Source organism: Eublepharis macularius, chromosome 1 (assembly GCF_028583425.1).
Source record: "Eublepharis macularius isolate TG4126 chromosome 1, MPM_Emac_v1.0, whole genome shotgun sequence".
Lineage (NCBI taxonomy): Eukaryota > Metazoa > Chordata > Lepidosauria > Squamata > Eublepharidae > Eublepharis > Eublepharis macularius.
Window position 1 is genome coordinate 193,298,664 of NC_072790.1, and position 24,488 is coordinate 193,323,151.

Genomic DNA, 24,488 nt, shown 5'->3' on the forward strand with positions numbered 1-24,488 from the left:
GGTCGTTTCCACACCGTCCCTGAGGAAGCGGTCATCTTGAAACAAGCTGTTTAATCTGGACGCTTGTAGGGCGGTGCAGCCATCAACCCAATGTGACTGGATTCCCCATAGGGTACTTCACATCTACAGTGCGACCCACCCCAACTCGGAGTTTTTCTTGGGGACCCTCAATGCTTTGCCATCTGTGGCTAGATACTCCAGTGAACTAGGGGAATGCACCTGGAATGTACTGCATGAAAAATCATTTACAAGTGCTGTTCACTGGTGGAACTCATTGAGGGTTTATGGTCTATTGTGAAGCAATTAGTCACATTGTTAAGAATGTTTGATTGTACTGTCATTTTTGTATGAACATACTTTATTATTGTACATAGTATACACGACTAAATTGATTTGTACTTTGTTATACATTTCATTGTGGCTCCTTATTGCTGGTTTGTCAAACACTAAAAAAATGGCAAAAGCGATTCAAATAATAAAAAAATAAGTAAAATGTGCTGCAGATTACCTGTCGCTTCAGCGAGATCAGCTCCATATCCAACTGCCTAAGAAGTGTATTGGCTGCATTGGGGCTACAGGAAACCGCTACTACATCTTCTTGAGTTAAGTACATGCCTTTAGGAGGACGGCATTTGGAACGCTGGGAGTGGTGACGATGTTGTAAACTTTGATATTCTCTTCTACCCAATCCTATTTTGCTGGACTGAACAGGCTGCTCATTATTTCCCTTTAATATTCAAAAAGTTAAAAAATTAAATGCCACACAGACTTTATTCACTTTCCGTTTTTCTACCTTCTTGAATAGGTTCTAAAGCCAGAAAAGTGGCAGGACAAAATTTCATGCAACATATAGTTGCCTCAAAGTTCCTCCTGATTTATTCTCCACTACGACAACACTTGTCAAAACCTCACATGCAAGACAAGTACATCCAAATACATTTTTTGCATTTTATTAGGCTCAAAGAATGCATGTGGTTTGACACTGAATTTACAGTGCAATCCTTTGCAGAATTATTGCAATTTAAGTACAATGACTTTGGTTAGCTTAGCCTGGAATAACTACATAGGATCGCACTTTTAGTGGCCTAAATGGTATGTAGCCAAACCCATACTTTCTTACTTAGTGGTTTATCCTGGATGCAGCAGTAACCACTGTGCACGGATATGGGATACCTGGGTTCAAATTCCTTTGTAGCCACAATGCTTGGGGGGGGAGTTGCTTAGCTAATCTAAATTGTAAAGGATTTTATTAATTCAGAAATGCAACAAAAAGCTGCTCAACTGTCTAGTCTGCACACTATACAGTACTGTCTCAATTCTCTCAAGTTTTTTCTCCTTTTTCATTTACTTGCCAGCCAACAATTTCTACATTTTACTTAGGAAGAAGAGGAAATGGGGAAGAGCCTGCTAGATGCCTAGCAGCAGCTGCCTAACATACAGCTGACTCAGTTCTCCTCTTGCTCTACAGGTAGTTAAGCTGCCAGAGGCTGAGACAAAGGGAATTTTGTCCTTTGGCTCTTAGCCTGAGGTTTTCAGCCTTAAGCTAGCAGGAAGGTCTGTCAGAGACCTGCTCTTTACACCTTTCTTTTACTTCTACTGTATTTTCTCTTTTGAATTTTGTGTCACTTTGCATTCCTGCTGGAGAGAAAAGTGAGATACAAATAATTACATAAATAAGCAAACACCTCCTTAATCTATCAATAAGTTAATTGGGAGGGAGAGAATGAATAAGACCTGTCTGCACCACAATATAGGTGAAAACAAGGTGCAGAGGCACAACTATACAGTGAGCAGGTAGACAGGCTATCTCTGGTAGCCCCATGCAGCTTCCAGAAGGGAATGACAACTCAAGGACCCCTTGCCACCCAGCAGGGCACCTAGAAGCCAGGCCCTACTCCTCTTCCACACATGCACTTGGATCCAACAGAGCACTGTCACAGAAAGAAAGATTTTCATCCTTTCTCACTTCCTGCTGCAGCCCCAAATAACCTCCACCCCAAATGCTTCTTTGTGGAAATGCTGTTGGATCCAACCCAAGTCTACACATTGAAACCTAGCTAATATGGTACACCTGTAAAAACCATGGTAGCTAATTAAGTCCAAAGAAGGTCATTCACTTACGGGGAACTACACAGCAGCAGCTGGGAACCCTGCAGTGGTCCCAGAATCATTATGGCTTGATAGTTTATGGCCACAATGACTGCTGAAGCTACTGTAGCTTGCTCTGTGGATCACAATAATCATTTCATGGTGTTTCATCCCCATTCACACCTTAGGATGACTGAAGGGCCTTCCCTACAACACCTTTGAATTACTGTAAGACATCTCCAGGCACAGGGTGCAACTGTCCTAGTGTGCACCTTGTTCCATGAGGGAAAGTAAGACTGTGGCCTAACTTTCTCCCTAATTTTACAGGCAATGCTAAAATTTCCAATTGATGCAAGTACCTTCAGCCAAAGCAACTGTACATTAGTGGTAGAAAAATTCCAATTACTTGCTAGCAAATGATAAAAGTAGGGTTGCCAGCTCTGGGTTGAGATATTCCTGGAGATTCTGGGAATGGAGCATGGAGAGAGCAGGGTTTGGGGCGACCTTAATGGGATATGACACCATATATCACCATAAAGTTCACCCTCCAAAGCAGCCATTTTCTCCAGGATAACTGATCTCTCATCTGGAGATCAGTTGTAATTCCAGATCTCCAGCCACCTCCAGGAGGCTGGCAACCCTAGATAAAAGTAAAAGGTATCACCAGTGCTGGTTTAGTGTTGACCAGTACCAAGTTGCATAACCATGATTATGCTTTATGTAAGTAGTATAGTTAATATTTTAAAAATATAAAAAATAAAAGTTTATTACCTCTTTTTTAGTTTCTTTTTTGGGATCATAATCACTATCATTCCCATCCATTGGGTGAGTTTCTTCCACATCATCATCACTGAGAACAGAAATACATTAGTAAACTTCCTTCCTTGTCTCTCTCTTCTATTTTGCACTATATGCAAAGGTTGTTTTTTGTAGATATTTGTATTTTACATACTTAAAAGTCACATAGCTACAACGTAATAGCTTTATTAAACAGAACTGCTCAATCTAAACTAATCAGGTATTTTATGTCTTTACAGAGATTTGTAATTAAAATGTCTGTTCTGTAATCATGAACTTTAGGTGGGCACCTAGCCCTTTCCTATTGTCCCACTCAATGGAATACATAGTCTTGTATGAAACCAGAGTCAGCTCAAGAGAATAAAAGGGCTTGTGGGGGTGGGGAAGATCATGGCAAACTCTCCTTATTCTATACAAATGAATATACTATTTCTACAAGAAAAGATACAACCAAAAACTCTGATAGGGTTGGGATGCTTGCCTCTGCCACTACTGCACAGAAAACGGACCTTTGGACACTTACCGTGAAGGGTCCTTCTCCTCTGAGGAAAGGAGGACATCTTGGGTGATTCCCACCATCCAATCAAGGAGGCAGGAACTAACTTTCTTCCTCTTCCTGTCTAGCCTGTGGGACCACCCTCTCTTCAGTTCAGGTGACTCCACAAAGCAGTAACATTGAATTTATCATTCAGCAACTGTTAATACTGAGAGAAAAAACACCTGTTGCATTAACATGTACTGTAAATAAAGCATAAGCCGGAGGAGGTAGAAGAATGAGGCAGCAGGGTAGAGAAGGACGGAGACCCGGGGAGGGCAAGATGTCCTCCTTTCCTCAGAGGAGAAGGACCCTTCACGGTAAGTGTCCAAAGGTCCGTTCTCCCTCTGAGGCGGAGGACATCTTGGGTGCTCCCAAAGCAGTTTCCAGTTTCTGGGTGGGATGTGGTCTTCGTCCATGATCATGCACTGCAGTACTTTTCTACTACAGTCAGTGTCTGCTGAATCATATAGATTCGATTTGTAGCATCTTAATAAGGTCAAGACTGACAAACTTGCAGCCTTCTTCTTCAAAAGTGTTCCTGTGTAACGCTGCACTGGTAGTAGCATTCCTCAGAGTGAGCTGGTATTCCACAAGGAACCTCTGCAAGGAGAGTTTTTAGGAGTTTCGATAGTGTATGTTTTGCTATTGGCACCTACTGCTGCTGAAGACATTTTCTTCCCTAAACTGAGATGAGATATATTTAAGAACAGTAAGACTGACTTTCTAATTTGCACTATTCGGAGCAGAGGCCTTAAGCCTCCTTCTGACATCTAGGTTGTGTCAGAGCCTCTCCCTCGTCTATTTAGGGTACAGGTATAAATACGGTAGCCTTCTCTCTTGCAAACTATGCAGTCTGGAATACAGTTTTGGAAGACAGTACGAGGCATCACCTTACTATTGGGAAAGATACAGAGTTCAGGTCTGACTAAATCTTCTGGCAGACGCGAACGTAATAAGGAAGATAGTCTTCATTCTCGGCCTTCTCAGGGGAACATCCTTGGCTGGTTCAAATGGATGCTTGGGTCAGGGCTGTGTAAAATGTCTACTGAGTGAGGGCTTCCCAATAAGAGTTGTAAATTCTGAGCATAAACTGTTTTCTGAATGCTAGGAGAGTGTTGGCCACCTCTCAGAAATATCCCCATCTTAGGGAGGTGTTCCTTTCTATTTCAACACAGTTAAGCAGAGTAAGTCTAAATGAGGGAGCCAAATTGGTCCCTGCTGTTACTTGACCGGAGAGGTCAGTAGGGTGAAAGGTGGAAATATCACCATCTGTTGGAGGATGGAAAGGCATGGTCTGTTACTGGTAAGGGTAGTAATACATAGAGGAGGCCTAATGGCCACTGCAATGTCAGGGCATCTGCTTGTGAGTAGAACAAATCTTGTCATGTACCCTGGTAGTTGATGGCTGTGTTGGGGCGCACACAGGTTCATGAGGTGTTGTGAAGTGCAGTATTATGAGATGTTTCTTAAGGGACTAATCCCGTTGTCCCCTCAGCCAGTCTGCCTGGGCATTGGATATGCCTTTGACGTGTACAGTTCTGATTGAAGCTAGGTGACCATCCTCCCAGGTAAGTATCCTTGCTGCCACCTGTGTCACTTCAAGGTCTTGAATCCCCCCTGCTTGTTTATATATATTTTGTCTGCAACCTTGTCCATACAGAGCTCTGAACTGGAACAGGGCCAGACAAATTGCTCCCCTTTCTACGTCATTGATAGGAAGACATGCCTAACCTGATTCTTACACCTGTAAATATTTGTTGTTCTCGAGGGATCATGAATCTTTTGCTTTGCATTGGGTTGGTGACCTTAGCTCAGATGGGTTTTGATCTGAAGTGGTATCTGAATGGGAAGATCTGTCTTCTCCATGATCTGTTGTTAATGAGATCTAAGAAAGGTCTGAAGTGGTCTTGCCTATAGACGACCCCAAAGGTATTGCATTGTAGGTAGCAACTAGCAAACCCATCAGTTTCAGTAGTGTTGTGAGAAGTGATTTTGCACTCTGATGACAGTCTCAGTCAGCGGTTTGGTCTTCCTGACCTTTTCTTTGGTGAGGGATAGGAAAAAAAACCTTTTGGTGACTGTGATCTAACCCAGGTGTTCAAGCTTGTAGGAACTGAATGGTGAATTGAGTGTTGTGGTGAGATTTTCTCTTGAACCAATCAGGAGATCATCTGGGTACAAGTGAACATGAATACCCCGTCTCTGAAACGTATGATGGGGTTGATCATGAATTTTGTGAATACTCTTGATGTGATAGACAGGCCAAAACAGGATGGCTCAGAACTGGCAATTTTTAATTTTTTAATTTTTTTTTTAAACATAAAATCTTAGATAATTTTGATGGGCTGTCAGAATTGGTACATGGAGGTATGTCTCTGTGAGATCTGTAGATGTCATGTGTTCTTCTGATTGATTAGTCACTGCGACTGAGCACAGAGTCTCCATTCAGAAGTGATATAATTTGATAAACTTGTTCAAAAAACTTGAGGTCTAATAACACCCTTCAGTCCCTATTCTTTTTAGGGACTGAGAAGATTGAGTAGACCCCTTTCTGGAGGGCAGCTTTCAAATTGTATGGAATAGCCTTGTGAGACTATGTGTAAGGCCTGCCTGCTTGTCAACCTAAGCTTGATGTTAAAGAGTAGTTGGCCTCTCACGGGACAGCTAGCAAGTTCTGTCTTAGAGATCTGGGTATTAAGGTTGATCTCTTTCCCCGTGTGAAGAACTGTCTGTTTGATCTTGGGAAAAGGTAAGCATTAGCCCCATAATACAGCTGGAGAGCTGGGACTGAGAGGACTGGTTTACCCAAGGCCATGTGGCAAGTTCATGGCAGCAGTGAGAATTGAACCTGCAGAGTACTGCATCACTGTTCAGTTATTTAACCACTATACTACAAGTGCGGTCTTGAAAAGACCCCCCTTATTAAAGGGCTGCCTAGATTAACCTCAGGATGGCCATTTGGAATCTTGTCTGGACCTTAGTAGTGTGTGTTGTGAATAAAAGGCTGAGGGCCAATGGATCTCCTCTCAGATTGTTTGAGTGTTTTTGGCAACACATTCTTCTGTCCTAGGTCTCAATCTAGATCTTTCCCAGGGCACCCCCAAATAGCTTGTCTCTCTGAAAGAGGTAAGCCAGGATGATATTTTTAGAGTTTGAATCTGCTGGCCATGCTCTTACTCAAGCGTGCCAGCTTGTCACTGCTGTCAAGACCATAATCCTAGAAGAAAAAGGTAAATGTATCCAGGATGATGTCTGTCTTGAAGATATTGGCCCTTACATTTCTGTTTGCCCCTTCAATGGGGGCAGCTATTGTTGTACAGGAGGAGTTGGATCAGCTTCCAGATCCATACTCCTGACACTCTTGAGGCAATAGAGACAATAGCTGTAGCCTTAATAGCCATGGTCATGGCCTCGTGAGCTCTTGTTAGCATGGCCTTTCTCCTCTTGTCTAAGTGGTCTCTGACTGATCCTTACCCATCTTCTGACCAGAGCCCAGATGACTGAAGAGTAGCCACTGGAGGTTCCATCGCAGGTACCTGCAACAACTCATAACAAAGAAAGGTAGTGAGTATAGGGGGTTTTTTGGGGGGGGGGGCCATGTTTGGGGATTATTAATTGGCTTATGGTTTAGAACACTCAGCCTTGAACCTTCTCCACAAATATTCTGGAAATGGGAGGACCTTTTCTGAGGAACCTTCACTAGGAAGCGACTCGTTTCCCTGGGTTGGATTTGGTATTCCCAGTCTAAGGGTCCTACTCCCCCAAGGCTAATTTTTACAGCTCTAAGGCTGAGAATGTCTTAGGTGTAAATACTGGTAGACCTCAGATTCTGACAGCTGGACTGACTGTTCTGGTAGGGATATTTCTTCCTTTTCCACATCTGAAGGAATTCATCCTTCTCCCTGTCATTACAAACTCTATCTGAGGGCAATCCCCCTGCTCCGTGGGGATCCCTGACTGATAAACGTTACAAACTGCCTTATTCTGACTCAGACCATCGGTCAGTGTTATCTCCTCAGACTGGCAGCAGGTCACCAGGGTCTCAGGAAGAGGTTTTTCTCCTCATCTACCTAATCTCTTAAACGAGTTAATGGGGAACAAGCCTGGATCTTTGGCATACAAAGCAGAAGCTCTTCCACAGAGCTACAGCCTTACTCATGGAGGGAGGAGGAGGTAGACACCACACCACTATTTCTTCTCTCCTGGTTAGTCTTAAGAGTTAAAAGGTTCAAAGACACAGGCAAAATTGCGCCCTTTATACATTACCCATCTGACAGGGAAAGGCAGGGCTAGATCCTGTTGTACAAGGAGGGCTAAATCCAAAGGGGAAAGGCCTGCTGTAAAATCTCCAGCCAGGAGATTGGCATGGGCACATTCACATGGTGCCAGGGCTGAGGAGATTCCTGGAATCTTTATAGGGCCAAGGTGCTTCTGACTGGTAAAGTAACAGGATTTCCTCCCTCACAGTCAGTCTAATTGCTGACAGGAATTCTGAAGGTATAACACACTCAGGGGAACACTTACGTGGCCCTCCTGGGCTTGTCGGCTGGAGCTCTGGGTGTCTGGATTATGTTTCAGCCATGTTTCTCCTGCCAGTAGATTGGCAAGTGCATTGCGTTGTTTCCCGCCAAAATTGAGCTCCAGCGGGTGGTGCTGTTCTCAGCTGGCTGGCTGAGGCACGCTGTTTTAACAAGCTCCCTCTGTGGAAGATGGAGCTGTTGAGAGGCCTGCGTCTCTTCCAAGGCCATTTTCTTGCCGGGGAACCCATACAGCCTCAGAGGCACGCTGGTGCCGGCTGGGCCTGTTCCCGCCATCGGTAGGATGGCACTCCATGGGAACAGCCCATATTCTCCTTGCCAGGGAACCCATACAGCCTCAGAGGCATGCTGGTGCTGGCTGGGCCTGTTCCCACCGCCGGTAGGACGGCTCTGTGGGAACAGCCCAAATTCTTCTCCATGAAGCTTTCCTCAGAGTCCGATGACTCTCTAGAGACCATCTTGTCCTCTTCTTTGGCAAGAGGAGTAAAAGAAGAGGAAATGGGAGGAGAGTAAGGTAATGAAGTAAGTTAAGGAATAAGGTAAAGAATGATTTGAGGAAGAAGAAAGATAAATAAGAGATAGAGAGAAAAAAGGCAGCAGAGCTCGTCTGCTGCAGAACTGCTCTCCCTGGAGGCAGGAACAGAACAGAACTGAAGAGAGGGTGGTCCCACAGGCTAGACAGGAAGAGGAAGAAAGTTAGTTCCTGCCTCCCTGATTGGATGGTGGGAATCACCCAAGATGTCCTCCGCCTCAGAGGGAGAACAGACATTATGGGAAAGGAAAACAAGATTCTTCTCTCTGGTTTTCCTTGATTTGCAGCTATACTAAAATCATGTCCAACCAGCACTAAGAATGTGCTATGGATATACTTGCAGCCATTGCTTAGTTGAACCCTTGTTCAAATAAAACACTGAAGTATAGCAACAGGTGTATATTATATATCACGATCACACACAGCTTTTTCCATGTATACATGTATACAGGTATTCATTTAAACACAAAAGGTTATCTAAACTAGAGACTCCAATCTTTCTGAGCCTGCCAGCACTTTTGGAATTCTGATACAAAGTGTTGTCTGTTGTGTGCAACTGCAAAATGGCTGCCACAGGAGGCATAGCCAATTATTTTGTTAGGATTGTTGTTTATATATGCATTATTTTAAAGTGAATATTGTTTGTTCGAAAATATTTTCTTGAATAGACACAAGAATTACTTATATAACACTTATTATCCTTTACATGAGCCCTTCTCTCATGAGTCTAGCCATTTTTATCCTACACTATTACTTGCAACCATGACAGCTGGTGATAAGGGGCTGGCGAGTGAGAAGTCCTTGCAATAAGAAAGAGATCCTGGCCAGATTTTTCTAGGAACATAAATTATTTTATAAAAGTGAACAACATTTGATAATAAAGTCTACTTTCAACTGAATTATAAAATTCCACTAAATTGGCCATGCTCTCCAATCATGTTTAGTCAGTATTTTCAGTATGTTTCAGTATTTTACTCTACTACTTGCACAGGTAAACTACGTAAGCCACTGTTAAGCACTGATAAATATTAAAAAGCCAAATCTGCACCATGATATAGTACAAGAGAATACAATAAAACCCCACAAATGTAGTTGATACTGGCATGTAATGGGGAACAATAGTATATAGTGGGGGATAAAAAGGGGATTTAAAAAAATACAAGAAACCTGTGTGCGTGCGTGTGGGGTGTGTTTAAAACACATACAGAAGAAGCCAAAATGGTGGGGAAAGAAATGAACTCTCTCTCTCTCTCTCTCACACACACACACACACACACCCCACACACACAAAAAGAGTAGGGAGAAGAGGAGGAATTACACAGAAAAAGAGGAGGTGAAAGAGAGAATAAAACCAAACACAAAATAGGAAGCCTGAGTAGTGAGGGGAGAAGAAAGGTGATTTCAAGGCATGAAGAAGAGAAGAAAAAACGAGACTGTTCAGCCACAAGCAGCATTCTATAGTCACCTTAGTGCTCTCAAGTGCTCTCCTCCACCTTCCTTTTCTCTCCCCCACCTCAGGACAGCCAGTTTGCTTTGGTCTTGTGCTGTGACAACAGCATCCAGGGGGAGAAGCAGGCAGATGTGGGGAAAGAAGGGCGTTTTTCTCTTTGCCTGTTCAAACCAGCCAGCTTGCTTTGAACTGGGGCTGAAGCAGACAAGAGAAAGCCAGCAGATTTGTTTGGAAAGGTTTTTCTTTCCTTCCATTATTTTCTTCTTCTAGTCCCAAGCACTGCTTGGGGTGGGGAAAGAAGGCTTTTCTCTCCCCTCTCATTCAGGCAAGCCAGCTTGCCTTCCTGGGCTGCAGTAGCACTTGGTACAAGAGCAAGCCAGCAGCTGCACTGGAAGCGAAGAGTTTTTCCCTTCTCCATTCACACAACCTACCGTGTTCTCACACCAGGCTGAGGTAGCAGGACTTGGGACAAGAAAGCTCACAGGCCTGGGCAGAAAAAGGACTTTTCTCTCCATCTCCAGTTCATGCAGTGAGCTGGTGCTGGGCTGCTGCAGTACTGGGGACGAGAGCATCCCCTCTAACTTGTACAGTGAAGGGCTTTTCTCTCCCCTTCCCCAGGCCTGAATGGGCAAGGAATGGGGCTTATGTCCCAGGTGGGCAGCAGTTTACTTTAACAACAACAACAACAACAACAACAACAACAACAACAACATTCGTTTTATATACTGCCCTTCAGAACAACTTAATGCTCAGTCAGAGCGGTTTACAAAGTATGTCATTATTATCCCCTCAACAAAACACCCTGTGAGGTGGATGGGGCTGAGAAAGCTCCAGAGAACTGTGACTAGCCCAAGGTCACCCAGCTGGCTTCAAGTGGAGGAATGGGGAATCAAACCCAGCTCTCCAGATTAGCGTCCCACGCTCTTAACCACTACTCCAAAATGGCAGTCATACAGAGGCAACCCTTTTGCTGTGCCTGCAGCTGCTGATGAAGCAAGATTTTTAAAAAATCTGTACAGCCAATCAGAAGCCCAACTGTGGAAAAAGCCTGACCTGGCCTCACCCATTTTCTAGAAATATTTGGCAGGCACCAGAAAGTGTCCATAGGTGCCATGGGGCCCGTGGGCACCATGTTGAGGACCCTGATCTAAACACATATTTACACAGAAGTGCTTCCTGTGCGTGAAACAGTCTTCAGTCACTACAATTTAAAGGGTTTTTTTTTTGCTCTTGCATAATTTAAATATCTTAAATCTATCCATTTTTAATAGTAGAGTTGGGGGTACTGATATCTAATTTTTAGACTTATATGCTGCTTCCTATAAGGCCCTTTTACAATTCTTCCTTTTTAAATGTCTTTGGTACATATGACTATGATGCAGTAAAAGAGGCTTATTATTTATGCAGGAGTGCCACACTATAACAGAGGAACAGTAATATAGAACAAGGTACTTTGCATAATTCAAAAACACAAAGAAGTCTGTTTCTTTCTCACTCTATATGTAAAAGTAATTTTAAAAATCTATTGTACTGCTTACCTGTCACCTTGATTATTTCTGTTTGCTAGCTTTCTAGCCTGACGATCCATTAAACTTGTCCTAGAACGTGTTTTCTTCCAGGAGTAGTAGTATTTTACAAGGCTTGCAATAGTCTTATCTGGAAGCTAAACACAGGCCAACACAAGAAGCGAGACACCAGGTATTCTCTGTAGCACTTTTTATACATTAAAATCCCATGGTCTTCCAATGTTTATAAATTTAAACGTTATAAAGCAAAAACTGACTGAATATAAATGGGTATGCTAAGCATGAATAAGAGTTTACGCTACCCCCCCAAAAAAGCATTTAATTCGTTGTAAGAGCATTTTCTCATTATTGGAAAGATATATGAAGAACATCATTCACACAGAAGCATCCAGTAAACCCCCCACCCCACCCCAAGGGAAAAAAAATCCGTTCACGGATGCAAAACAACTTCAATGAACTTTAAATAGTCCAATGTGCACAAACATTAAGCAATGTTGGATATCTGCTCCAAAACATAAAAAGTAATACATACATGTTCCTGTACTACTTAATGAGTACTATTTCATATAGCCTCTAAGATTTATGAAACATTTGATTGACAGCAATAACAATGTTGTAAAATACAACACTGGGAGGAAAGACAGTATTGTACAGCCCAATCTTGTCAGATCTTGGAAGCTAAGCAGGATTGGTACTTGGATGAAAGACCACCAAGGAAGACTGCATAGGAAGACAATGGCAAACCATCTCTGCTTCTTACTTGCCTTGAAAGCCCCTTGCTGAGGTTGCCAGAATTTGGTTGTGACTTCACAACATATACACATGTATGTAAAATAAATCATTAATATTAAAAACAGCTTTATAAGTAGAAATGCTGACAAAACTTGACATTCTGAAATCAAATGTCATACATGTTATCCTGAGAAGTGTTATGAGGTAGAGACATTAAACTTCGCTTAAAGAAAGTAAGATAACTGTGGGCTTGAAGTTGGGGCTTCAAGTCCTATTCCAATTTGTCTTCTGCTAAAGGCTGTTTGTGTCCATCTACTGGCCCCCTGGACCCAATCCCTTCTGGCCTTGGAGATGTCTCTTTTGCTTCCAGCACAAACTGAACCGCTATTACCTCATCCTGGCTCCTGAATGGCCACAAAGTCTGGGGTGGAGGTCCACAGGATATAAAGCCCCCAAAATTACCAAAGGTAGGGGCAAAGGGAGAATGACTGGCCAAATCCCCAAATGTCCTAGCTCTCTGTGTCTCTTGGCAGTTCTTAGTCACTATGCTGGTGCCAGCAAGGCAACCAAAGGTGAAGACCGTCACTGGACCTAGTTCTGTAACTAAGGGCATACATGAGACTGTACAAAATAAAGAGAAGTTTGCCCCGATCTTGTTTGGCTGTGCCTGCTTCCTGGGATGGAGAACCAAAGGTATGATGTCTCCCCTGTGCCCTGGAGATGTTACAGGAATGCACGGAAGTAGGCCCCTCTGCAGGGATAAAAAGTGAGTTGTCAGCAACATGGCTTGCTTCGGAGGCCCCAAGGAGGCTGCCTTGGTGCAGTAGCATGGCCCTCTGGAGGCCCAGGAAGGTCTGGTGTGGCCGTGGGAAGGCCCTGCATGGAAGCATGGCAGCTGTTTTCTAGAGCCTGTTGTTTACACGGGCCCATTTACATGGCCCTCTGGAGGCCGTTTTCTAGAGCCCGTTGTTTACACAAGCCATTTTCTAGAGCCTATTGTTTACACAGATATTTTGTTTTGCACAGTGCTTCACAAGTGCATAAAGTAAGGCACAAGGGATATATTATGTGACTAGAAACCAAGCCTGTTGTTTACACAACGGGCTTGGTTGCTAGTCACATAATATATCCCTTGTGCCTTACTTTGACATATTATCATATATGAATTATAATAATAATAATTAATATTAATTATTCATATATGGTGCTGAGCTCACTCACTGTGACTCACTAAACATACAATTACTTTACTATATTTGCAAGTAAAGCATATCAGCTATAAAAAGACCAAAAAAAGTATGCTTTTAATTCTTTAAATGCCACATTAATTGTAGGATTTTAAAATTCGGGTTGTGGATGTTTTATAGAACTGTGGACATTTTTTAAATGTTTTGCTTATTTAAAATATTTGTATCGCTTACAGTCAATGAAATATGCCCGATACTTCATAAACATTCATATATCTTAAAGAGGCAGGACTGTATGAATTACTACTTTTTAAGAAATATGTGAACCTTTCAGTCTTGTTTGCTTTAGTTTTAAGTATCTGTTTTAGTTATAGAAATAACTCGGTGAAGTTTTATTTTTCCACCCAATTGGTAAAAGTCCTTCAGATCTGTGCACTTTAAAAGTTCTCTTTGGAAAACCCACCAGCTATTTTCCTCTTTATCAAGTGGAAAATTAAGGCTGCAATTCTCTGTCCATTTACTTGGAAATAAGCCCCATTAAACACACAGGAACATGTTTGAGCAACCACATAAGATCATGGTGCACTGCTCTTTAGCTCTGACAGAAGACTGTCACCATTTGGTCTCAATCAGACAGCCCCTTCTCTATTCAGTATACTGGAATCCAACATACTCACTACAAGCGTGGAAGGAAGCCAGGGTCCTGGCAACTGTCCTTCAGTGGCTGAAGAACACTCTAGGATAGCAAAGGAGATGATGGGACAGATGCTACAACTCAGAGGCTTCCTTCTGCATACAGGTAGACTGTGAAGCAATTCCTCTTCTGTGCTGGGATTATTTGGCACACCACCAATAATAAACTGAACAGCTGCCTGGTCTTCGTCTGCTCTAGTTTTCAGAGGCAGAACGAAGTGAAGGAAGCCAGTGATCTAATTCAGGACCACAACAGATGTTATTACTCCTGCCCCAAAAGATGGGACCTCTTTTGTGCTAAACCCTTTTGATATAAGAACATTTTGAAACTTATATATTTTTTTGTTTTACAAAGCAGCCAATATTGATAGTTCATTGTTGCTTTGTCTCAGCTAGCCAATGATTATCTTACCATTTGTTGGATTCTGTGAAAGCTTTTCCCATGGAAACTGAAAGCTTGTTCAAACAGGACTTTATCTTCAACTGTCCACTCATCAGGAAAAGGAGTAAAATTCGGGAGATCTGCAAGGGACTTCTCAATGTTGTGTTTATGCCAGAACAACATGCCAAGTGCCTTAAATAAAAAAGGGACCCTTAATTGTTAACAGATATGCCTTACTCATTTCTTACAGATTTGTCATCTTGATGTTCTAAAGTAATAGCAGTTTTAACCTGTCTCTGGAGGGATATGGAATAATCTTTTTAAGTTATTCTTCCACTGTATTTATAGAGTACATTTCAAAATTCAGTATCTCAGAATATGATCATATGTATATTATAATAATCAGGAGCAAAAAAACAAAAAACAAAAGATGTTGAATTATTTAACAACTCAATGTTTTCAATAGGTCTTGTGCAGAAGTTGAGTATAAAAGTAACTCTACTAAGCATCAGGCTGTCACCTTCATCACTGATTCAAGATGTGTTATAGCAATTCAGCTCCTGACTCTCACAAATGAAACAGATAATCTGGATCTCTATCAGTCCAATTTCAGCCCTGGGTTTCAAATTCTTTATCACCCGGGGAACGATCTGCACTAGAAGTCAGACAGGTACAGTGCAACCTTGATGATTCTCCTTGGTCTCTCAGCAGCAATCAATAGCTTCTGGACACCCATCTAGACTGGAATTTACAGGTATTGTTCTGTGGTGATTTTGCTCTTACTTAGCAACTAGATTCCTGAAACTGCAAGTGGTTCAGAATATGGCAGTCAGACTGCTAGCTAGTAATTGGCAAACAACACATATATTACCTATGTTGACATAATTAGACTGGTTCAATACTATGTATTAGACTGGTTCAATACTGTATTAATTTACATTGGCCACTGTGTGACACAGAGTGTTGGACTGGATGGGCCACTGGCCTGATCCAACATGGATTCTCTTATGTTCTTATGTATTTGGATTGGCAGCCACTGTCCAGTGATACAAGCAGAGGTCTTTCACATCACCTCCTTCCTGTCATCTTAACTGGAGATGCCAGGGATTCAAGCTGGGACCGTCTGCATGCCAAGGAGTTGCTCCACCACTGACCCACAGCTGCTCCCAACATCAACAGATCCCTTTCTCTACATTCTCCCACTTTTGGAGGTGAGCCAGAGAAAGGGCTTTTTGTGGTTATGCCAGGTTTATGGAATTCCTTCCCAAGAAACATCTGCTTTAGGTACTGAACAAAACTTGTCTATTCATACTTTTGATAATTGGTCTTATATACACATGCAAACACCCCATCCCACACTTGGGCAAGTGCTCTATCGCCATACAAGCCATGTATTCCAGAGTACATTAACTTATTGTTGTAACTACTGTAATTTACTTTTTAATGAATGTAGGAAGGCAGCATACAGATACGAAAGTACTGTACAATAAAAATTGAAAGTGTTGTTAAGTTTTTAAATGGACTGGGACCAAGGTACTGAAAGACTGCCAATTTCAAAATGAACAAGCTTGCATGCTTGTTCACCATCTAAGGCTGTGCTTCTTACTAAACCCCAGATGAAGACCTAGTTAGCAACCACCAAAAGAAGGGCCTTTTCACTGGTGGCAGCTGGTTATTAACTTTATCTTTAGTGAGGCTCAACTGTCCCTCTCTCACTTTTTGCTCCATACAGGTTAAAACTGCTTTTGGGGGAGAGGAACTAAGCCAACTTTGCACTCCCATTTTTCCACTGTGTATTTTATTGTGTTTTTAAAAACTGTTTTATGTGTATTCTGAGCAACTTTGGGCAGAAACGGTAGAATATACATTTTAAATAAACAAACCATATTATACCAATATATTCATTAATCTTACCTGTTCCACATTGTAGCCATGTTTTTCCTTTGCTATTGCAATATATTCATCCACTATAACAAAGCAATGCCAGAATTATTTTTCCCAGATAGTAGACTACAGGAACATTTTAGGGTAACTGATATTCAGCAGCAGATAAAAACTTCTAGCATCTTTCTAAAATTCATCCTCTTCATTGCCTCCAACACATAAATGCATCCACTAAAATATATTCTGTACCCGTCTTAAAACAGTTACTGTTTCTTAACTGGGAGCTGCTGAACAAGTCTGCAATCTGCACCAATTAAGTGTCATCCTAAAGGGAGTTACCCTTCTAAATCTATTCACTTCAGGGGGCTTAGCACAGTATAACAGTGTTTAGAATGGCATTGTAAATTACTTAAATTCTTTTGAAGCAGCCTAACTATGTACAGGATTATAGCTCAAATACTTTTAATAAAAGAAACAGGGCTGCATCTCTAATAATTTATTAATTTTTTTATATCCTGCTTCTCTCCCAATTATCCAGGCAAATTCAATTCTGATACTGCGGGGCCTTGTACAGCCTTGCACTACCTCTGCTGCATTAGAAAAAGAGCACAGATCACATATAAAGATGGGGAATAACTGAAGGACTAGCAGAACCACATACAGAGTCTGAAAAAGACATGAAGCAAGCACTAAGCAAGTTTATGGGATGGCAACTGACTCAGAAGCATCTGGAAGAGAGCAAGCTTAACACCATTTATAAGGAGGATGTATTTAATTCACATTTTGTGGCCCTGGTCAGTACTTGGATGAGAGACTGCCAAGAAAGACTGTGGTTGCCCTCCGAAGGAAGGCAATGGCAAACCACCTCTTCTCTTCACTCATCTTAAAAGCTCCTTGATGGGATTGCAACTTGAAGGTATACACATATAACATGAAGATGAGATCAGTACCAATTCTGGTATTGATAAAAGAGACAGATACTTAAGCCTAATAGAAAACACTTTTCAGCCCACCCAATATATGTCTGATCACTTAAATGTTGCACTTGTTTTAATATGCTGCTCACTTGAAATTGTAGTTGAGCAAATCCCATGCAGCCACACTCTCAAAACCTCCTCCCAGTTGTCACAGTAATGCCAGCTAGGGGCTTTTGGTGCCATCTACCTACAGAAAAAAACCCCAACCCACCTGCTCCTTTTTGTAATCCTTTTAATGCCACGAATCTACATTTTGTAAAGAATTGCACACAAGTGACAGATTGGTGGGTAGGAAACACTGTTCTTGCCAAAATCATCTGTCTTGGAATAAATCTACCAATTTCAATTACAAGGAGTTGTAACTTAATCCCAAGCAAATCAAACACTTCCCATACTTGTCACTAATACTCCTAAGTACCACAAAACAGGAATCTTGAATCCAGAAGATTCCTGGCATTTGGCTCTCTGAATTTAACAAAATATTTGTCATTCACAAACTCCCTTCTACTACTTTGGTTTTCTAGTGACATTACACTTAATACTCTCCTTCAACTGAACTGTGAGTGGGTATAAGGAAAGAACTTGGAGAAGCAGCTATATTATATGGTGGCATAAAACGCACATGACAATTCCAACTGATTCTTAAACTCCTGCTGGCAGTATGAGAATATTCTCCAGATAACAGAACAGGAGAGGTTAACCTCCTGTTCCACTCCAGACTACAACTTAAGACACAGGAAAAACCCAACAGGGTATCTGAAGGAAGTGAGGTAAACCAAGCATAATACAGGCAAAATCTTACACAATCAGATTCTCTCTGCCATAACCACACATATTCAAAATGCAAAAATCAGGCAGATGCTTAATTTGATACCGAATACAAGAAAGATGCACAAAACCACTAGCACTCCTTCCACTCATAGATGACCGCACACAGAGAGATAGTGTTCTGATCCCCATATATACCACAGAACACAGCAATGTACCGTCAGGAATATGGTAACCAAAATCTCTTCACTCCAGCTTTTCTAAAATATGTTTTACAGAGAGGAAATACTAAAATTTGGTTGTTTTGTGGCTGGTGTGAGGAAAAAAAACAAAAAACCTTGCATGGACACTGGAATATTGCAATTTGCAGAAATCTTTTTCCTTTCATCTATGGTTGTATGTGATGCTTTAAAATGGTATTTAGTTAAGGCAAGGTCGGAGCTGCTGCTTACTGGTTCATTACTACGTAGTTATCATTCAAAGTTGCCTTGGACATGTATTTGTAGGGAGGTGGTATACCAATGTTTGAAACAAGAAAGCAAACAAGACTCTCATCTACAAGAGTGTGTTTGCTACACTGTGGTGTCTGATCTCATTCAGATTCTTTATCCAAATCAAATGATGTAGTGGATATACAGCTTCATCTTTGTCTGTCATTCGATTCTGCTTTTTGACTTAGCATGCCTATTCATTTATAGCACTTGTTAGCTTCATTTGCTAGTAGCTTTGCTAGTAGCAGAAGTTAAATCCCGCGAAGGAGGAGGTCCTGTACTTGGACCGTGGGCTGTCGGAGGAGGGGATCCATCTCCCAGCCTTTGGGGGGGGGGGGGCACCACTTGTGCCCATATCATCAGTCAGGAGTTTGGGCGTGATCCTGGATTCCTCCTTATCTATGGAAACCCAGATCGCGACGGTTGCCCAGGCTGCTTTTTTCCATCTTTGGCAGACCAGGCAGCTAGCCCCCTATCTCTCAGCCCAGGACCTAACAACAGCGATCCATACAATGGTCACCTCCAGGTTGGATTCCTGTAACTCGCTCTACACAGAGCTGTCCTTGGGTATGATCTGGAGACTACAGTGGGTCCAGAATGCTACTGCACGTGTTTTGACGGGTGTTCCTTATAGAACACATATTACACCAATTCTGTAGCAGCTCCACAGGCTCCCTGTGGAATTCTGGATTCAGTTCAAGGTGCTGGTTTTGACTTATAAAGCCCTAAACGGACTGGGACCAGCATACCTGGGGGACCGCCTCTACCCATATGTGCCCCGGAGAATGCTCCGATCAGCTGGAAAACATCTGCTGGTGGCCCCTGGCCCCAGGAAGGCTTGGATGGCCTTGACCAGGGCCAGGGCCTTTTCAGTCCTGGCCCCAACCTGGTGGAACTCTCTGTCTGAGAACACCCGGGCCCGTCAGGATCTTCTATCATTTCAGTGGGCCTGTAAGACGGAGATGTTCCGCCCAGTGTATGGTTGAGGCCAGCATGAGATCCTTACTGAGCCTCCCACTGGTCTCCCACTAAGTGTGGGGTTATACAGTGTCCACTGGCTGGCTGCCTGATGTATGGGTACAGCATGGGACTATGTAGTGCCCATTCGTTAGCTGACCCATGCATGAGTTGCAGTATGTTATCTGTCCACTTCCCTCCCCCTGTATGTTGATGGGGAGGAATCTGGAATTGACCCCGTCTTGGGACAGTTATTATCTGTTTGTTGATTTTATAATACGAACTGTTGTTCTATGAATTGTTGTTTAATATTTTATTGTATTTTTAAACTGTTGTACCTCGCCCTGAGCCCACTTGTGGGAAGGGCGGGTTAGAAATGTAATAAATAATAATAATAACAATAGCTTTTGGCACATATCTCTGTTTCTGTACACCACCATTCATTTAATTTTTCTTCCAATTTATGAGTGCCCTTATATTAAAAGACAAAATATTATTATAAAGAATTAATTCAAGAATTTGTGCTTGTCTTCAGACTGGAAAAAATCCCAACCATTCCACAGAATTTTGAGAGTGATGGCAAATTATGCAGGAACTGAGATCTGAAAACGTTAGGAAGTGGGCTCCCAACTGAATTACTGACTCCCCCCCCTACAGTTTATGAATATATATTTATACAATATTTTAGGATTATAATATCCTCACACAGTGATTCCTCTGCCCAGCCTGCCCTTACTTTGAGCAAGGATTAACTTACTGAAGCCAAAGAGTGTAGTGCATCCACAAAGCCCCTCTCCTCCTACATTCACTGAATCTGCTTGGCCTCAGTAAGAGCTAAATTTTACTTAGGATAGGAGCTGGTGAGGTGGAAGAGCCCAGGGTATGTTAATTAGCTCTACATTCTTTTGAATCCTAAAGAAATAGTTCTCTTCTCTACCAACATTGTAGATGTCATATAAACACAATGTCACCGTTGGCCCTTCAAGCTAATGGGAGATGCCACAGTAAGCCCCTGATCTGGAAAATGAATTCCCGTGTTAAAATGCAGGAATCCACATATTATCTTGCCAGGCTTGATGATACACTGCTAAATGCTGACTATATCCTTAAGATATATATATATTTCTTCATTTAAAAACAAAGCAGTAGAAAACAGTTAAAAATCAAGCACTCACAATATTAATAACACTTCAGCACTTCAGTTTTATAATGCTTTAGTAAAGAGTGCTTCAGAAAATTTTAGGAATATCCAGTGGCAACTCATCTAACTTGGGAAAGCATTAAATGGACTTCAATTGACTTAACTCTGTTTAGGATTGCACTATGAGGCACCTCAGTTTCTACCACTCTCTGCAGCATTACTTGCACTGCTTGTTAGCTCGCCATCAGAGAGGTGATTACAGTATCCCTTCCACCATGTGGAAGGAAACATTCATGAAACAATTAGTCTTTAACAATAGAAAAATTTCCAAGGAAAAATAAAGCACTTCAACATTTTTCAGAGAATTTTCCAACTAACATCTCTGCACATAACACTTATACTATAGATACTCAGAGCAAAAAGGCTGCATACAGAAGCATCTTATGATAATCATATCGGTTTCAGATTAATTCTTACCAGGAAGTACTTTCTGTGTAGTATTTTTGTAGCATATGAAGTGACACTCATACCTGACAATTACTAGAAACTGATTAATGCATAGAACTTACACTTGGTATCTGAAATACTATGATATGGAGACCACACAAGCATCCCTCCATTGTCTTTATCTGTGTATTTTGTAGCTCCTGGAAGAAAAAAAAACAAGCTGATCAACATTGCAGACAGCATTTAATCCACAGACAGTAAAAGCAATTCAGTTACATATAACTGGGTAACATACTGCACACTAATCTCTAGTTTTCTGACAGTATTAAATTAACATAAATCCCTCTGTTCTTGTTGGAACAGAAGATTGAGGATTATGAGACAGTAAAACATTAGCTAAACTTTGGTTCATGTAGTAGAGTCCCAGATTTATCCTAAATTCTGTTTGAAACAGAATTGTCGAATATCGTCACAGTAACAGTTTTGCTTTCCAAAGAGAAGGCTTTGGTACAAGTAGAACAATCCCACATGCCACTTAAATGGAAAGTGCAGTTAGTTCCACCCGCACCAGGAAAGAAACCACTTGGGATAAATCCTTCTGTCATTTTTGGGAAAGCCAGCTAACTATACATTAAAAAGAGTATTAATTGTGCACATGCTGGATACTGTTAAATGTTACAACTGGCTTATTCTTAAGTTGACCCTACTAGTCTCAGTGAAGCTCTTAGAAAAGCGTTGCTCTGTTACTGAATGTACTGCAAGTCAATCCACACAAATGCAAGTAACAATCAAATATGCTGAAACAGAAATGTCTTGAATCTTGGAGACTATTACACACTTTACATATCTTCTTTTGATGTTAATTGGTCACACCTCGGATAACTTATATGAATAAAAAAATTGTTTTCATACCACTATCTACTGTATGGGAGGGCTTCTGGTACAAGTAAGGAAAAGTAAGTCCGGAAAGAAAGGCTGAGAATCACAGACAATCAGTCAGATGTTATGAGAAGACTCCCTTGAAAGCCAAACCGACTCGGCTTATGAGGCACATATAGGTATGTGAAGGCCCAGATCTCTCCCACCCACCCCATACCATTTTTCCAGCAATCAGAAATTTTGGGCACCAATAGGATGATCTACAGCATTAGACAATGATAATTCCTGCATATACTGCAGTGCAGACATATATAATCTTTTCAGGAATATACTTGTTTTTCAGATGGTCAATTTTGTTCACAATTAATACTCTAACAGTTAAATTCTAAGCAGACTTACTCCAGTCTAAATGGGTTTAGACTGGAGTAACGCTGTTTAGAATTTCACTGTAAATGATAATAATATGCTAAAGAGGCAACAAGCCCCCATCCATGGGGGACTTGACAGGGATCTGTAATACTGCAACACACTGACAAACTGATAGATTTAAATAGGATGCATCATTTGCATCACATCACCAGTTCTATTTCTGGGTGGCAAGTCAAGTTAGTGAGCTGAATGAAGAGAAGCAGATGAGATGTAGTACTTCAGTGACAAAAGTGATTATGTCACTGAACCTAACAGAACCAGCTATACCATCTCAGGCTCATTCACCTGTTCATCTTCCAACATTATATATGCCACCAAATGTCAGCAATGCTCTTCAGCTCTCTATATTGGACAAACAGGTCAGTCCCTTCGCAAAAGAATAAATGGACATAAATCAGACATCAAAAATCATAACATTCAAAAACCAGTGGGAGAATATTTCAATCTGTCAGGGCATACCATTGTTGATTTAAGAGTAACAGTTCTCAAGTAGAGAAATTTCAAAGGAAAATTACAATGTGAGATCGCTGAAACTATTTGCAAATTTAGAACAATGGATCCCCCAGGGTTGAATTGAGACACAGGATTTTTCTCACATTACAAATGCTAATTTTACACACTTCGCACCCAGGTTCTATCAAGCTAGCCACAATATGTATTATAGCTAGCTTCCTGACACTCTTTTACAACACCCCTCTCATCCTTTGCCTGGATTATAATGACTACTTCCTTTTTCTACTCCTCCTACCTGACGAAAAGCGCTCTGACTCTCAAAAACTCATACCCTGAAAATCTATTTGTACTTTAAGGTGCTACTGGACCCAAATCTTGTTCTACCTTGACAACTGACTTGCTTACAAAAGAAATATAGTGGTAGGATCTTTCATTACAATTGCAGGTAAATATTAGGAGAAAGCAGCCTTGGCTTTCTTGAGACAGGACATGGATTCATTGCAGTCAGCCCAACCAGAACATCAGAGGCCAATCCTGAGCTTCTTTTCAAATGACTTTCCATAAGCTCGGAACAAACGAAGTTAGAAGAGCTAAAGCATTTCTGATGAATGAATGAATTTTGGAGTTTATCAAGGAAGAAACACTTTACTTTCTATAATACAGAATGTGAGAGATTCCAAATCTGAAGCTTCAATATTGGACATCCTTAAAAACCCTATCCGTAATAAAATATAAGCATCGATATATCTTATTTACAACATAGCTCCATCTGTGGATACTTAAATCCAGAAAATGGAGTCCCGGACAGAACGAGCTTTCTACAAGCCTGAGAAAAGTCCCAGGTTTGCAGAAAACTCTGAAATCTTAAAAAAAAATTGAGGGGTTAAAACCATTCAAAATGATAGAAGCAGTGCCTGTATCTTTAAAAAACAAATGCCATCAGTGACCATTGCTAGGAAACCACTAACAAAATTTGCGGTAGGGTTTGAGCTTTCCTGAGTCACAGCTCACTTCTTCAGATACATACACAAATTTTGTTTTTCTTATAGGTGCTACTGGACTCTTGCTCTTTTTCTACCTATCTTGTTCAAAATGCAATTTGCATCTAAACACTCCTCATTCTGTGCCACTACACAACAGATACACCAGGCTGGCTAATGAATTATCAGTATTATTTGTTATCAGTAAACCTAACTGAGCTGCTTTATATATTCCCTTCAGGCTGCAGTTGTTTAAAGTTTTAATTTTACTTATACTAAGATACAATCTTAAGAAATGTTGGTAGAGAGAGAAAAAAATATCCAAAATCTGTCAGGGGCTAGAAGGCCAAATTTGGCAGAAATAATAGATTATACAAACGTTTGGACATCCCCAATGCTAAGAAAAAGTATGGCAGTTCATAAATGGCTCAGTTTGATTTGGGATGCCAGACAGAGAATTTTCAGGTTGCGGACTGCATCTTCTTTATTTTGTATGGTGCATCAAATCTAGAGCTGACTAGAGGTCAGGTTGGCCACTTCTAAAAATGGTTTAATTAATTTAGGGCTGATCCAGAAAGTAAATTTTTATGATTTAGCACAGTATTGGCATTCAAAGCA

The 24,488-nt window shown here is 41.3% G+C and overlaps 1 protein-coding gene across 2 annotated transcripts in view; it reads right to left on the bottom strand.

Annotated features, from left to right (window-relative positions):
* Positions 1-24,488, bottom strand: part of RCOR3 (REST corepressor 3) — a 38,512-nt gene that overhangs the window by 9,142 nt on the left and 4,882 nt on the right. For both annotated transcript variants that reach the window (XM_054982111.1, XM_054982119.1), the window contains exons 3-8: positions 21,252-21,329; positions 16,379-16,431; positions 14,495-14,656; positions 11,483-11,607; positions 2,860-2,938; positions 509-727 (exon numbers count right to left, since the gene is read on the bottom strand). In XM_054982111.1, the coding sequence (XP_054838086.1) occupies positions 509-727; positions 2,860-2,938; positions 11,483-11,607; positions 14,495-14,656; positions 16,379-16,431; positions 21,252-21,329 (716 nt within the window). The remainder of the gene's footprint in view (positions 1-508; positions 728-2,859; positions 2,939-11,482; positions 11,608-14,494; positions 14,657-16,378; positions 16,432-21,251; positions 21,330-24,488) is intronic.